The sequence below is a fragment of the Apteryx mantelli genome, chromosome 4 (assembly GCF_036417845.1).
Source record: "Apteryx mantelli isolate bAptMan1 chromosome 4, bAptMan1.hap1, whole genome shotgun sequence".
Classification (NCBI taxonomy): domain Eukaryota; kingdom Metazoa; phylum Chordata; class Aves; order Apterygiformes; family Apterygidae; genus Apteryx; species Apteryx mantelli.
In genome coordinates this window covers 35,110,575-35,125,932 of record NC_089981.1, presented here as the reverse complement: position 1 = coordinate 35,125,932, position 15,358 = coordinate 35,110,575, and the positions used below count along the sequence as shown (strand labels likewise).

Sequence of the window (15,358 nt, the reverse complement as noted above, 5' to 3'; positions counted from 1 at the left end):
TTACTTGACATACTTGCTTTAAAGAATTAAAAGATAATACTGACTCAGAATAATATATACCATAAGTTCGTGCAGCTGAAACTAAGGCAGTCACAAAAATACAGGAGAATCCAAGATATTATAGATACTTTACAGCATTCTGATTTTTTCTTTGTCTCTCCAACAGATTGCAAAATATACTGGTAGAAAAATGAACACTTGTATGCTCTCCTGATTGCTAACTAAAAACTAGATTTAAAATTATCCTCTTTGCACAGCCACACTCATTCATGATGTTCATGTATGCCCTAGAGATTATGAGCACCCAATTACAGCTGTCTGAAAAGAGTACTCAGAAATGGAAAGTGAGAAAAAAATGCACAAATACAACACACATGAAATTCAACTTTTATTTTCCTGTTGATAAAACCCAGAGATCCCTCACAGCAGCAACAGATGCAGAAGTTATCTGCAGAAATTATACTTCTTAGCTTGTTCACATACTCAGTACATCAAGTGTGTAGGGACTGCATATTAAAACAGTACAGGCACTGCTCAGTAGTAATAAAGATTTTGAGTTTCTTGGTATATTTTCATCCATTGTTTTCTTAATATTACAAGGTTTTCATAGTATTAAAGATGACTTTTAATGAGTTGTCTGTTTACTGGGAGTTTTTTGTTGTTGCCATTTAGAAACTTTTTATGAAATCCTACACATACAACAGCTTTACGTCCAGATGAGCCTCCCCACATTTTGTAGTAGTTGACAGACAAACTGTATCCAAATGCTACAATTCAGAATGAAAATGCTACTGCATTTAGCAGTAAACTAAATATTTCTTTAGAGTAACAAAAAATGCCGCTTTTGTTCAGTAACACAACAGATACAGGTCTTAAAACACACATTTCTATCTTGTACCCATACATTTCTTTTATATATATATATATTTTTTTTTTTTCCTCTCTCTCAAACAAACAAATCTCTACTATTTTACAATTAAATTAAAACACATCCATGATTGGTCTAACTAGTGATTTTGGTCTCAATACTTCAAACATTAGTTGTTCCATAAAAATATACAATTCAACAACATGGTCCTATCAGTAACATGAAGCCTTTTGAAAGAGGCCTATGACAGATACTCAACCATGCAATTCAGTGCTCAATGTCATCTAACTGATAAATATTTATATTGCATTTTCAAATTATCAGTATCTTTAAAATCCAATTTTCTCTTTGCAGGCTCACCATGCTTACAAACATGCAGAAAGCATCCACATTTCTCACTTGTCTGTAACAATCCTGTGTGATTTCTTTTCTAATAGATCAACTGACAAAGCACAAAATTCATGCTGTCTTTTAGATCTTTAACCTTTTACTTTCACCTACTGAATTAAATTCGCAACACATCATACTGCTCCACGTGAAGAGACACGAGATTAGTCATGTAGTAAGAGCAGCACTTTTCAGTGTTAGCCTCTAAGAATCAACTTACTAACAGTCATTAGGATGCAATCATAGCTGCCTTGCAAGTGAACAGACACCCAGTAGACAATCAAGTTAATTCTCTATATATACCGAAAGGTGACTTTTTTTTTTTAAACCACACAAGTACAACCCCAAACCTGGTAGATTCCAAGAAGTGTCCCACTATCCAGAAAAACAGTTTCTTCAATATGGCATACAATAACAATGCCTCCATCAAACACACTTGAGACAAGACATTAATTGCTTATACCTGGAGATTTCCTTACTGTTCACAGCATCATTCCATATCAAGTTTTATATGCATGTTGATGCTACTACTTCTGCAGTACAAACAAGAACCCTCCAAATCAGAAGCAGTCGGTGATAAGTCCCAGACAAGTTCAAATGTCAGGGTAATTTGGCATATAAGCCTTAGAAATCTTTACTCTTACAAACATGGCAGTAATTTAGGTACTAACTATTCCAGATCTTGCACAGTCTCCCTTCAGGAAAAGATTACAACTGAACATACCGAAAGCGCAACAGAGATATGACAATTAAGATGAATGTGTTTTTTAAAAAATAGCAGAAAGTCAGGGAAACATCTGGAATTCCTTTTGCACTGCATTAACATATTTTGCTTTTTTCTGAATACAAAAATACATTTAGAGAGTCAATCCAGAACTGCAATCGCAATTACATCTTTTTCCATTAACTGCTCCAAAATTAGTACAAAATAATATAAATTACAGGAATGATTGTTGCAAATTTGTAAATGTCAGCTATTACAAAGTCATTATAAATGAACACCAATTGTAAATTATTTACAGGCAAGGTAATAAAATTTCCAGAGTAACGAGTTATGATTTAGCAGAAGTGTAAAAATAATGTACTCACCAAAATTTACAAAATCTAGTATCATTATCAGCTACACAGTAGATCATGATTAGGTTTTTTGCAGTTGATATACAACATGTTTTAAGAAAAGTGCCAAAATCCTGCTACATAAGCTTCGCTTCCAAAATCATTTAGCAAAAAAACCTGTGGATTCAGTTTTAAATAATGCCAAAAGAAAGTAGGGTAAAAAAAAGGATGTCAACTGTAGAAATCTCTTAGTAAATGCCTTTGAAAAAATCTGTAAACTTGCTTCATGTTTAAAGGTTCTGACCTGAAAAAGATTTATAAAAATCAACTCAATAGAAATATCAACATACATGCTTTTTAAGGTTATCTTAGGCCATTTTAAAAGTACACATTTTTAAACAGTGAAAACCACATGGAAACTGAAAACAAAACATTTTGAAAAAGGTTGAACTGCCAGGCTTAAAGGGTTATGATCAGCCAAACAAAGTCCAGCCAGAAGCTGGTCTCTAGTGGTGTGTCCCAGGGGTTGATACTGGGGCCAACATTGCTCGACATCTTCATTAGTGACCTGGATGATGGGACAGAGTGCACCCCCAGCAACTTTGCAGATGATACCAAACTGGGAGGAGTGACTGGGCTGCTGTTCAGAGGGACCTTGACAGGCTGGAGAAATGGGCAGAAAAGAACCTTATGAAGTTCAAAGGGAAGTGCAAAGTCCTGCCCCTGGGGAGGAATAACCCTATGAACTAGTACAGGCTGGCAACTGACTGGCTAGAGAGCAGCTTGGCCGAGAAGGACCAGTGGGTCCTGGTGGACAACCTGACCACGAGCCAGCAACATGCCCTGGCGGCAAAGGCAGCCAACAGCCTCTTGGACTGCATTAGGCAAAGCACTGCCAGCAGGTCAACGGAAGTGATCCTTCCCCTGTACTCAGTACTGGTGGGACCACATCTGGAGTGCTGTGTCCAATTCTGGGATCCCCAGGACAAGAGACAAGGGCTTACTAGAGCAAGTCCAGCAAAGGGCCACAAAGATGATTAAGCAATTGGAGCATCTGACATATGAGGAAAGGCTGAGAGAGCTGGGACCTTTCAGCCCAGAGAAGAAAAGGCTCTGGGGGATCTTATCAGCGTGCATAAATCTTAGGGGAGGGCATAAAGAAGATGGAGCAAGACTCTTCTCAGTGGTGCTCAGTGAAAGAATAAAAGGCAACGGACACAAACTGAAATACAGGAAATTCTGTTTAAACATAAAGACTTTTTTTGTTGGTTTTTTTTGTTTTGTTTTTGTTTTTTGTTTGTTTGTTTTACTGTGAGGGTAGCTGAACACTGGACCAGGTTGCCCAAAGAGGCTGTGGAGTCTCCATCCTTGGAGATGTTCAAAACCTGACTGAACACAGCCCTGAGCAACCTGCTCTAGCTGACCCTCCTTTGAGCAGGGGGTTGGACCAGATGATCTCCAGAGGTCCCTTCCAACCTCAACAATTCTGCAATTCTATGAAAAGAACAGTGTCTTTTGTAGCCCAGACAGTAGATCACAAAGTCACAAAGCAAATTATAAAATGTACACTGGAATATATTTTCTCTTTAAATTATTCATACAAAGTTAGTTTTGCTGCCTGCGTTTTGCTGATCTCATTTTTTCAAATCTTGACTCCATTTCTTCCAGAACCTTTGGTGTGTATCGTACAACTAATTTAACCTTTCCTTGAGCCGCTTTCAGCAGTTCTACTGCTTTTTCATGGTGTTCACCTTCAACACTCTGCAAAGCATAAACCATTAAGCATCATATTAGTAAAGAATATACACACTGAAAACAGAGTTTCATCTTTTTTTTCCGTAAAACTTCTGTATAATCTAAAAGTACATTAGTTTCAAGGCTGCACAAGGGTAATGTCATTCAGGTTCAGGATTTATCCTTTGGTAAATCACTAAGCAAGAGGTGATGACAAACATACTGATTAAAAAAGTACTAATAAGAGTAGTGCAAATCTTTTGGGTCAGCCTAATGCTGAATTATTAGATTCTGTATTTACACACTAAGTGAAATAAGGACAACATGAGGCAAGATGTCTAAAAAATTACACTTAAGAATCAGTGACTTCAGAACACTGATTATTTTTCTTCTTTCATCATGAATTTAAAATTCATGATGGTCATCTTCAATTTGCCTAATAAGCTACCTCAAATTATTTTGCATTTAGCTAAGGACAGAACCCACAAAGAACTGCAAGACAGCTGCCTTCTTGATATTATCCTGTGTTACGGCAAGGCAAGAGAGCGCATACCAGGTGCACCTGCAACAGAGCAGCTAACATGCAGTATGTTGTTAATCTTCTGGCTGCGTACATATTCTTGCCCCATGATAAATGCAAGGTATTCAAGTTAATTTGCCCCAAGCTGATGAAAAACAACCTAAACCCAACTAAACAAGAACAGATTAATACTTTCCTAAACCAACTCTGAGAAATTTGTTAGGGTTATTACATTAATCTAATTACGATATTTGAGCAACAATTGTCAACTACAGCATCCAAATATAAATTCCTGGATATCATACACTTTATGGGCAAAATTTATTTCTCCCAAACTTATTAAACACAATGATGGGACTATCCCAAGCCTACCTCCCACCAGAGCTATTAAAGCTAGAAGGGAGGTGATGTACCTGTTGTCTGGAGGGTTTCCCCGTTACTATAAAGTTACTTACAGAAAGAAAGACAACAGTTAAAACAAACACGTACAAGTTACTTCTCTTCTATTTTCTTCTTCAGACAACACATAAGTTTGATTTCATTTTTGTTATTCAAGGGGACATGGAAACTGTTCTGTATAAAACTGGGGATGAAAAGTTTGTAAGATTCTATATTTAGTTATATCAAAATACCTAAAGTTCTGGAGTATACTTAAAATCTCCCAGTGGAAAAAAATACTTGTTTTAAGAGACATGAGTTGTAGTCTTGGCAGCAGTACAGTAAAAATTGTTTTTAAGAATTATATTAGCATTTACAATTATTAAAAGACAATACCTGCCCCACATGTGCAGGAAATTGATAGGAATCCATCTGCAAACATCAGAAGGAAGATTCTTCCTCTGAGACCACTTTCGCATTCTCAAGAGTATTTTAAGCACTCCCTTACCATATTCTTACAATGGCATGGATGTGCATGCACACACATACAGTCACTGTCAGCTGTATCAACTGTCTGATACTCATGGTCAGCTGTGTGTGTGCCTGTGCATGTCTGTCTGTGTGTGTAATGCCTCATCTGAGGACAGTTCTACCTGCCCCTTGATACTCCAAAGTAACAGGCAGGAGAGGCCAAGGACAGTTGCATCACTGTGGCCACGATTTCTCCTATCTCTCCTGAAAAAGACAGTAGGACCAGGTAATAGTCAGAAGCCCAGAAGCCACAATCTGTGCTAGAAGGGACTTTCCAGAGTACAGACACCCAGCAAGTACGCATTTCTCTCACATGTCAAAAATATTGCTCTCGCTAAAGAGCACAGGACTTAGTTTGACCCTCAGTTTTAAAATAAAATTGGGTTTATATATGTAGAGAAGATGAATTTTATGCTAACATATCATAGAAGCTTCTGAAAATAAAACCAAAAGTTTGAGAGCTATTCATGTGTATTTGACAAACAGCTGTCTTAAATCAAAGCCCATCTACAGCCTCCTCTTTCTAGTCACCTCAAGTTTTTCTTTTTGTATTGTAACTCTTCAGAAGATCATTATTAAAAATAACGTCTAAAGCAACATAGCATAATTTACTACTTACCTTAGAAGGTGCAGAAAACTATATTAAATCTTCAAACTTGGATGAAAGAGAAAGCCATAAGGGCATTTTAATGCTATTTCACATAACAATACTTTGATGAGATTTATATAACCTCTCAGAATCTGAAATATTCACCTAAATAGCACATCTCCCAGTTTAGATAGATAACCACAGAATAACCCAAGAACTCTTACGGCACACAACTCTTTAGAAACCTAAGGCTGTTCTTACAAGAAAGAGAAGGAAAAAAAAAAAAAAAAAAAAAAACGGCAGCAGCAATTTTGCCCATAGTAAAAGACGACATTGAGCTGGTAGCATATATATTCTCCGTATGCCCTCAAGTGGAAACAAACAGTTACTGCTACATGAAGTGAAAACCAATTCCTACCACTCCGTTTACAGAAAGAAGCTGGTCTCCACGTTTCAGGCCCCCATGTCTATCAGCTATACCGCCTGGGATAATTCGAGAGATATAGATTGGAGAATTTTGTTCTTTGCCTCCCATAATGTTGAATCCAAGACCTTCTTCGGTTTTTGGCAGCTCAACCACTCTGGGATGGGAATGACCTTCACTGGCAGCAAATGCAGCTACGGTGGCCTGTAAGAAACAAGTTTTTCCTATTTATAAGAAATTAAATATAGACCCCTTGGCTAGAGACAGGAAGCAGGTAAAAAAAAGTATTTCTATTTCAAAGTATTTAAATATTAAGACAAATGAGATTAATCTAACATCAGCATGAAAAAATTAAAAACCCAAGGATAAAATTAAAATGAAAGACTTTAAAAATAACAAGTCTTTTGTTATACCTTGTAATGACCCATTACACTTATCCATTTTACCAGACAACTAGATAATGCCCTTCTGCATTTTGTCACATTAGAAGCAGAAAGAAGGGTATTAAACTACTGTGTTTTCTCAAGTTATAATTTGGCTTTTACCTTTGCTGTTGCATTAGCTCTAACTTCTGGGCTACTGCTGATGTCCACCGTTTCATATACGTGTTCATACACCTTTAGGAACAAAAAACTTAAGCATGAGAAAAACAGATCTTCTGCTTAGATCATATGGCAAACTACCAGTTATAACTTAAACATGTAAAATAAAAAGCCTAGACCTCTAATAAAAAAATTACTCCCAATCTGCTACAAGGTGTCAAGTGACAACCTACCATACCTAAACAAAACAACTCTCTCAATGTCTTTATTGCTAAGTATATAATCGAGGCATATCTAGGTCTTAGCCCAAGCACTCCCTCCTTCCACAGCATTCAGATTCTGTCATGAACGGAGAAGTGCTTACGGCTAGTGTAACAAACTTGACTGGGGATATGGATGACTGCCTTCTCTCGTCTGATTCAAGCTGGAACTCTTCAATAAGGACACATGCAAAATCACTTGAGGACAGCCCTTCAAAGCTCTTTCCACAATCCAGCCCTCCCCCAAAAACTCATTCTTTCAACTGATGCAACTGACCAAACACCTTATGGAAAACAAAAACAAAACAAAACACTGTATAAAAATACAGTGACAGGAAGAATACTAATGCTAAGGAGGTGCTTGCACTGAGAGCTAACTCACATCCCCACATCTCCCTGCCAATCATTTGGATTTGCTAGGCAATAAACATATACTGTTCGATAGGATGGAAACATTAAGACAACTTCTATGTCTACATATAGATCGTCTAAAGCATTCCTGTTATCATCAGTGGTAGTACCATCAATGAAAACTATCACAGGGCATGTTCCACCACCTAAAATCTCTGAAAGAATATCTAGAATGAAGATGAGGAGGTGCAAAGTTACCATGATGCTGATTCCTGATAAGATTTAAAGGAGCAGAGGCAATTCATGCTTTGTCCGTTCTTACATGCCAACAGGATAACAGTCTGCTAGTTGCTAATAAGGGGAGACTCTCAAAATAACATCAAAAAAGCAATCTCTTTCTAATCCATTATTTAATACACCTGCACTATCCCCATTTGTTTTCTTTTGACCTTTTTAATGTAAGTCATGTTCTATTAAGCTTCATAAGTCACTCAGTTTTAAATAAGAACAGAACCAGATTATTGTACTGCATGCAAAGAGGAAAAAAAGCATAACATACTATTTTTTTTAACTCAAGGTAACTGCTTACGTCAAGTTAACTTACCTCCCTTACAGCATTACAGAATTCACTTTGAAGGACCCTTTGCAAAGCCTGTAGTTTTTGTGGTGGCACTTCTCCACTTCTCTGTAATTTTTCCAGCAACTCAATTGCTCTGCAGATATCTTCAAAAAAAATACAGTACTAGTAATGAGGAATGGCTATTTTGTTTTAAACAAAGTTAACAGAACAGTCTGTGTGTGCTTATGCATATAACACATAACATCCTTAAAACAATATACTAAAGCTTCATTTCTTCCATACAGGTATGTACCTACAAAACATTACAATAAATCTTACCTCTAGACTATCTTTTTTAGTCAATTACTACAGTCTGACCTTGTAAAATACCCAGAAGCACCACTGCTATGTATATTTTTGAAGATACAATCTAATTTTAAGTTTAAATCAGGCTGAAAATTTTCCTGATATATCATATACACTATCACTTTTGTATACATAACTTCACAATTTAGCCACTGCATCAATACAATTTTGTTCCAAACACATAAAATACCTTACACATGCTTACATTCCCTTTTCATTCAAAAACTAGTTCAACAAAATACACTCAATGCTTTCCCTATAAATGGGCTGAAAATTGTATGGCCTATTGAGGCAACAGTAGCCTACAACTATATTAACTAGACGCTAAATAGAGCAGTTGGAATCACAGAAGTTGGATTAAAACTCTTGCATGTGAATATAATTTCTTATTTCCCCTTGCTACTTCAACAGTATCAGTTTCTTAAAAGAAAGATACTATCTGTAATGTGGCTGATTTTTCAAAGTGCTCAGAAAACAACCCAATTCCTTTTGATATTCTTGGTTGAGAATTCTGTAGTCTAGAATCCAGAACCAAAACCATTTTTTCTAGTTCCTAGAAATTTGTTCTTAAAAAACAGAACCATCCATATTCTCATAAATGCCTTTTTTTTTTTTTCCTGTGAAACTGAACTCCCTCTGAAGGATTTGATTCCAGCCCAGTCAAGTCAAGAAGGGCATCAAATGCATCAAACACTATGTGACATGTTCTTGGCAGCTCTACAAGAGTAAACACCACACATTTATCTTGCTTTTATTTCCAAAGTGTTACAATAGCGATGATTCCGAATCACATTACGTCCTTGAACATAAGTAGAACAGTCTCTCCAAAAAGCAGATAGAGAGGATTACTTTCATTACCAAGTAGGTATAAAGAAGCAGTGATTAATCTAATAATACATTCTACTATAACCAGTAAGGCATAGATAATTTTAGAAAAGGATGGTGCGGTAGACGGTTATGTCTCAAACATTTTACTTTCTTTTTTCAGTAGCTAACCTTTAGGCAACCATTTTTCATGTGAATGCATGTCTACTTGATGGCATTCTGTCAGCAAAGACGACATGGAACAGCCATGAACTCCTAAGGGCCAAAAAAGCTTAAAGAAAGAGGAGACAAGTTTGAGAATTCACATAAGAGGATGGAAAGACACTGGTTGTTATGTTCTGAAATTAAGGTGGAGAGCACTGGCAGAAGACAATACACAGTTATGTTCTGTCCACTTTTGTAAGGTATCAATCAGCAACATCTTATAGAGTACTACACCGAGATCAGGTGGCACAGTCAGGTACAGGTCACATTTGAATCAGGTATGACTTAACTCCATACACTGGTTGGTCACCAGCACAGTTAAAGCTCTGCCTGCATCAGTCAGGGAACAAATCCCTCATCGTCATTAAGGAAGAATACCAAAACAGTATTGCTACAGCACTGAGAGACACATTGTTTTGGAAAACTTGATGAGAGTTAAGGTTTCTACACGCCATGAGAACTAAGCATTTTTGGCAAGTATTATTCATGCTTTAAAAGCATCAGGTATCTAAAGCTAACAAACATCAAAAACAAGATTTCAGCTCGTACTAATCCCAAGTCTTCTGAGAACTCATTTCACATAAGCATGCATATTTACTGCATGTACAAAGATTACAAGATAAAAAAATGCTACTAAAGCTTTAATTTCCTAATACGCATTTTGTATTTTAATACACAAAAGTTGATGAAACTGAACAGATTTTAGTCATGACCATTTATTAATCTTTCAATCTTTTATGATGCAAATTCATGAAAATTCTTAGTAATCTCTATGTTCAGCAATAGGAGTATAAATTCTCTTAACTTCATGAAGCCTCACACCAAACATTTGCTTGAAGCAAAATGATCAACAAATGGAAGGAAGTTATTCACCTCCCTTGGCACCATTAGCACTTCCAATTCCTGCAACACTTCATATATTCATGAAAAAAGCCTAGAAGTATGTTAATTACAATATAACCATAATTTAAATTCTTGCAGACAAACAACTACTTCATGCACCCAGAGAAAAGAGTACCATTCTACACAGCGGTTCTCAAGTCTGAGAAGTGTGGTCCATGAACCAAATTAAGCAGTAAGATGAGTGAACTCATTATCTAAGAGTTTGATTAGGATACACGTAACCAGCAAGAAATTGTAAAGGTTGCCAGTGACTGATCCAAAGACTAGCAAAATACCAGAAATCAAGACTCCAGAACTCTACTTGCTACATGACTTCAATGTTCCATCAATAAACTAGATATAATTTCTACTTGGATCTAATAAGAGCTGCAACATTTAATTACATAGTGTTTTTTTCCCCCTGAGGTAGAATTTGGTAGTTTGGGAACCAGCTATGTCTTTCATAAAGTATAGACTAAGAGATGGCAGACAACCTGGCTTGCCAAAAAGTGACTGTGATACACACACAGTGCGCAAGAATTGGATGCCTTTTGGATGAAACTAAACCAGAAGATGCACTTTCACCATTAACGTGCATTCAGATCAAAGGACCAGAACACTGCTGAAAAGTAAAAACCCAAAGCAGACACACAGAATGTGAAAGTTGGGTCCTCAGCACTCAACAAATTGGCTTTTAATCACACTGCACCTCTTGGTGAGGTAGATATAGGCAAGGGATCCCATTAGCAGCACTTTTTTTCCCCTGACAGTTATTTTGTTTTACCACCTTGACAAGACCGTTATACTAGTCTGAAAGTGAAATGAGCATAACTTTCTCATACCAAACTAATGCAGCAAGGCAATGTTAATCAAAAGCTGAAGGCTCACTCTAACCCAGCTCTATGGCTTTGGAAGAGAACTAAAGTGGCTGGGAACAGGTGGTAAAACACACCTTCTTCTTACAGCTGTGCAAGAAAAGAAAGGGATGCTGAGAGCTCTGTTGATCTAGGCTGCTTCCTTCCTGAATACTGCTTGGGATACGATCAGCTGATAGCTTTCTTCCTCATTGTATTAACACTATAGTTTGGCCAACTGTTCAGAACCACAGACCAAAATGAACACTACAGATTTCTGTGTTTGATGGATTTCAACAAGAAATGATGCAAAAATAACTCCAGACGTAGGTGATAAAAAACATAAAACTCATTGTAAAACTGAATTCACATATCACTGAAAAAATGGATTTTCTTTGAATCTTTTTGTCTTTTTTAAATTGTCTGTTCTTCACAAGTTTAGTGACCACAGAATACCATATTGAAGTTATGAAAGGAAAATACACTTAAACTGAGAAAGAAGGCAGAAAAACAGCAAAATGCCACCACTCTGTGCATGCATATGTGTGAACAAAACATAGAAATGAGGAAAAATGCAGTGTCCTCAAAGACACTCCTAAACAGCCACTTCTGCTGCTTCTGTTCAAATAGTCTGGATTCCTAAGGTGTGTGTAGATTTATCACATATCACCAAACTAAAAGAATAACTTCAAAATGTTAAATGTTGTTTCATCACTGCACTCCTGTGAATCTTGGTGGTGGTGGCTGTGATACAGCTTGGAGGAAAGAACAGAAGGGGAGAATTTTCTTTTGCCCTGATGGTAAGCATATGGTAACCTACTTTAAATCAGCTTATTTTCTACAGTATTCCCTCTTTTCTTATGCTATATGCCAACATTAGTGATGTTCATTTTCATGCCAGCAATGATTCATAAGGTTATCTGCAGTCAACCCCATACAATTAACAGAGGTTGTTTATTTCTGTAAATAAAGCACTTGCTTCTGTAGCTTCATTATACAGACATTATACTGTACTCCCTTTTTCTTTTCTCAAAAAGACCAATATGCCAGAAGACTTTAAATAGCTCCTTTGTTCCACTGATCCCTAAGTAACTCCGCAGATTTGTTTGTTTTCATGGATAGATCATAGTGGCAGGGTAATGAGGTGGACAAGGATGCTGCCTGAGGTTTAACTCAGCAGAACTACCAAAAGCAACTAATCCACTGCCAAAGCAGTGCTCTAATTAACAAGCTTTGGAGTAAGGAGGGTAGATGAGCTGTGGAGTGGGAAGCAAAGTTCTTACATAAGTCACTATTTACAGACCTTCTCTCACACATTACAAGTGATTTAACTCACAGAATGGGAAGGAGGGGAGACAAACAGAACTGAGTTCTGTGATACATAACATATAATGGTATCAAACACAAAAAGCAGGCACATAAAATATGTAGTTACACATCTACACGGAAGCATCTAGCATGTGAGCCAAGACGGTGCACCCAAAGGGAATGGCAATGGGAAAATAATCAATTCATCCACATCACCTACATTTCACATAATTATTTTGCTTTTCAAGAATAGGATTCTTGATTCTCATTATTCTTTTCACATTCGAATTCCATTTTCCATTCACTATTTTCCTAAACACACACATCCTAATATACCAATGATACATGCTGTTTATATACGGATGTCCTCACAGAACTGCTGTGTATTTAGCACAGCTCTGAAGAACCACACTGAAGGGAATTTATTACTGTTTCATACGACTGCTGGACAAGAGACACAGAGGCACACTACAGAAGAAACAGACGACTAGGTTTTGTATTTTATCCAATTCCATAATAATTCTACTTACATACTGCACAGTATTAGCAGTACAACTTAAGACTGAAAATGAGATCAGGACGAGAACAGAAGTGTGAAAGTATAAGAGAGTTAAGCAAAATTCAGGAAGAAGCGTAGAGGGAGCCCTGCATGAGTAAGCTGTCCACTTAAACAAAAAACAAAACAAAAAAACCCAAAGGAAAAAAAAAAGCAATGACCATTACTAAAACACAGTCCAACAAATTGAACTTATGAATTTAGCACCGATCAAGAGTAAATATTCCAATGGAAGGGAGAGAAACAAGGAGTCAGCAGGTCGAGTAAAGAGCAGGCAGAAGCTTTGACAGCAGCGAGGGAAGCGCGCAGACACCTACAGCCGGTCTGGCTAGGGGGGAGCGCGCCCTCGGCCGCCCACTCACGAGCAGAAACCCAGCAAGAGGAAACCCGCGGGGGCTGCCGAAAGAGCAGCCAAAGAAGCGAGACCAAACACCGCGGGCACGGGATCGGGAGCGAGAGAAAAGACTTTCCGGAGCATCCGCTGCCCGGCGGCCCCTCGCCCTCCCCAGGGCGGCGGAGAGCCGCTCCGCCACCGCCACCCCGCGGAGGGCGGCGGCCCCGCTCGGCGCCGACTCTCGGCCCGCGGCGGCGGCCCGGCCCGGCCCGGCCCAGCACCGCGCCGAGGCCTGGGGGTCCGGGCCCGGCCCCTCCAGCTCCGCCGCGGCGGCGCCGGGCCTGGGTAGCGGCGGGGCGAGAGCGGAGGGGGTTGCCGCGGCCCGGCTCGCCCGTGGAGGCAGCGGCGCCGCGGGGCCGGGGCCGCGCTCACCTCGCTCCAGCCGCACCGGCTCGCCCAGCGCCGCCATCTTCTTCTCGCGCCGGCCCCCCGGGAAGTGACGCAGAGCCGCGGGAAGGTGCGAGAGAGGGGCGGGGCGCCGCCCCCCGCCAGCCCGCAGGGGGCGCCCTGGCCCCGCCCCGCCCCGCCCCGCCCCGGAGCGTGACCCACCAGCAGGCGCGAGGCGCCGCCGGCCGGCATGTTGGGGCAGTGGGCGCTTGCCCGCAGCGCAGCTCGCTGCTCAGAAAGGCGGAGTAACCGTCGCTCCCCGCACGCTGCTTAGAGCGTGGAGTGGCATGGTGCTGGGGGACTCGCCACGGGAGGTGCCGCGAGCAGGCGTCAGTCCCCGCGGAGGTGGGCTGCGCGGCGCCTGTGGCCTCGTGTAATGGCAAACGGTTCCTCTTCGCAGTGCCTTAGCACATACCAGCCAGAGTAACGGCAAATTCCTCAAACGTGTCCTCTGCCCCCCCTGCATTTCTTAACCTGTAGCATTACCGAGGGCTCGGTATGCTGTGAAAACACCGCACAGGCAGCATGTGTCTTCCTGTGCACCTTGAGTGGCTCCGGGGGTGGAATATACGTAAATACTGTTCAGTTTACGTGGAGCGTGAGGCATGTGCTTCACACTTATTGTTCGGCAGCGGTTTACCCATGTGTGGGGCTAACGTATTACTTTTGAGTCCTGTATTAAATTGCTGTAGGGACAAGGTGTGAAGCACTTGTGCAATGCTGTCTTTTACGGAAGCGAGTACATCAGGACGGGTGTGTGTGTGTCCTAAATTCATCCTAAGGGCAGAACTCTGCGCGTTTGGCTTCAAGTTGGGCAGCATTTTGTATCTCCTGCTTTGAAAGGGAACAGTTCTGTTCAGTCGGCAACAGGCCTTAAAGTGTCAGCTAATGTGACAGTGATGTACTCTCCCCTTTCTGTGATTGATTTGAATGCCAGTTCCCCTCTGCATGAAGGATGCTGCGTGTGCATTTCAGTGAAAAGGTCACGCAAATGGAATTCCACAGGTGAACAACACTAAATCCTCACAGACCTGCTTCCAGCGAGAAAAAATGTTTTAGCAGCTGGAAATGTAAAAGCTATAGAGTGTTTCTGGAATGAAATCCAGATGTTCGTATCACAGTGGTGTAGGATCTACCATTCTGTTCCAAGTGACTGAAATTTTCAATAGCCTATTCTGACTTTGGACAGATGAGCCCATGGAGAAAAATGAGTTTTAGGCAGTATTTTCTGTAATCTAAGGTTTATCCAAAAGGCACGTGATGAGAATACATGTCTTTGGAGCAGCATTATTTTGACTTCAGTAAAGACTAAAGTTCAAAAGTTGAAGCATCTGGCCTGCTTTCCTCCAGGCCCACTGAATTGAACAACGGACTGTCATTCAG

General features: G+C 39.8%; 1 protein-coding gene across 3 annotated transcripts; it reads right to left on the bottom strand.

Moving 5' to 3' along the window:
- Positions 1–375: 375 nt before the first annotated feature.
- On the bottom strand, positions 376–14,014 carry LIN7C (lin-7 homolog C, crumbs cell polarity complex component). 3 transcript variants are annotated; one of them, XM_067296227.1, is made up of 7 exons: positions 13,961–14,006; positions 9,562–9,645; positions 8,245–8,363; positions 7,033–7,104; positions 6,482–6,691; positions 3,913–4,072; positions 376–2,615 (listed from the first exon to the last, which is right to left on the bottom strand). In XM_067296227.1, exons 1-6 carry the CDS (start codon positions 13,995–13,997, stop codon positions 3,917–3,919), a joined length of 678 nt encoding a protein of 225 aa, XP_067152328.1. In that variant the 5' UTR covers positions 13,998–14,006; the 3' UTR covers positions 376–2,615; positions 3,913–3,916. The 3 variants fall into 3 exon arrangements, with proteins under 3 accessions (XP_067152328.1, XP_067152327.1, XP_067152329.1); XM_067296226.1 differs by having other exon boundaries at positions 376–4,072; XM_067296228.1 differs by lacking the exon at positions 9,562–9,645 and having other exon boundaries at positions 376–4,072; positions 13,961–14,014.
- Between the last annotated feature and the right edge of the window lie 1,344 nt (positions 14,015–15,358).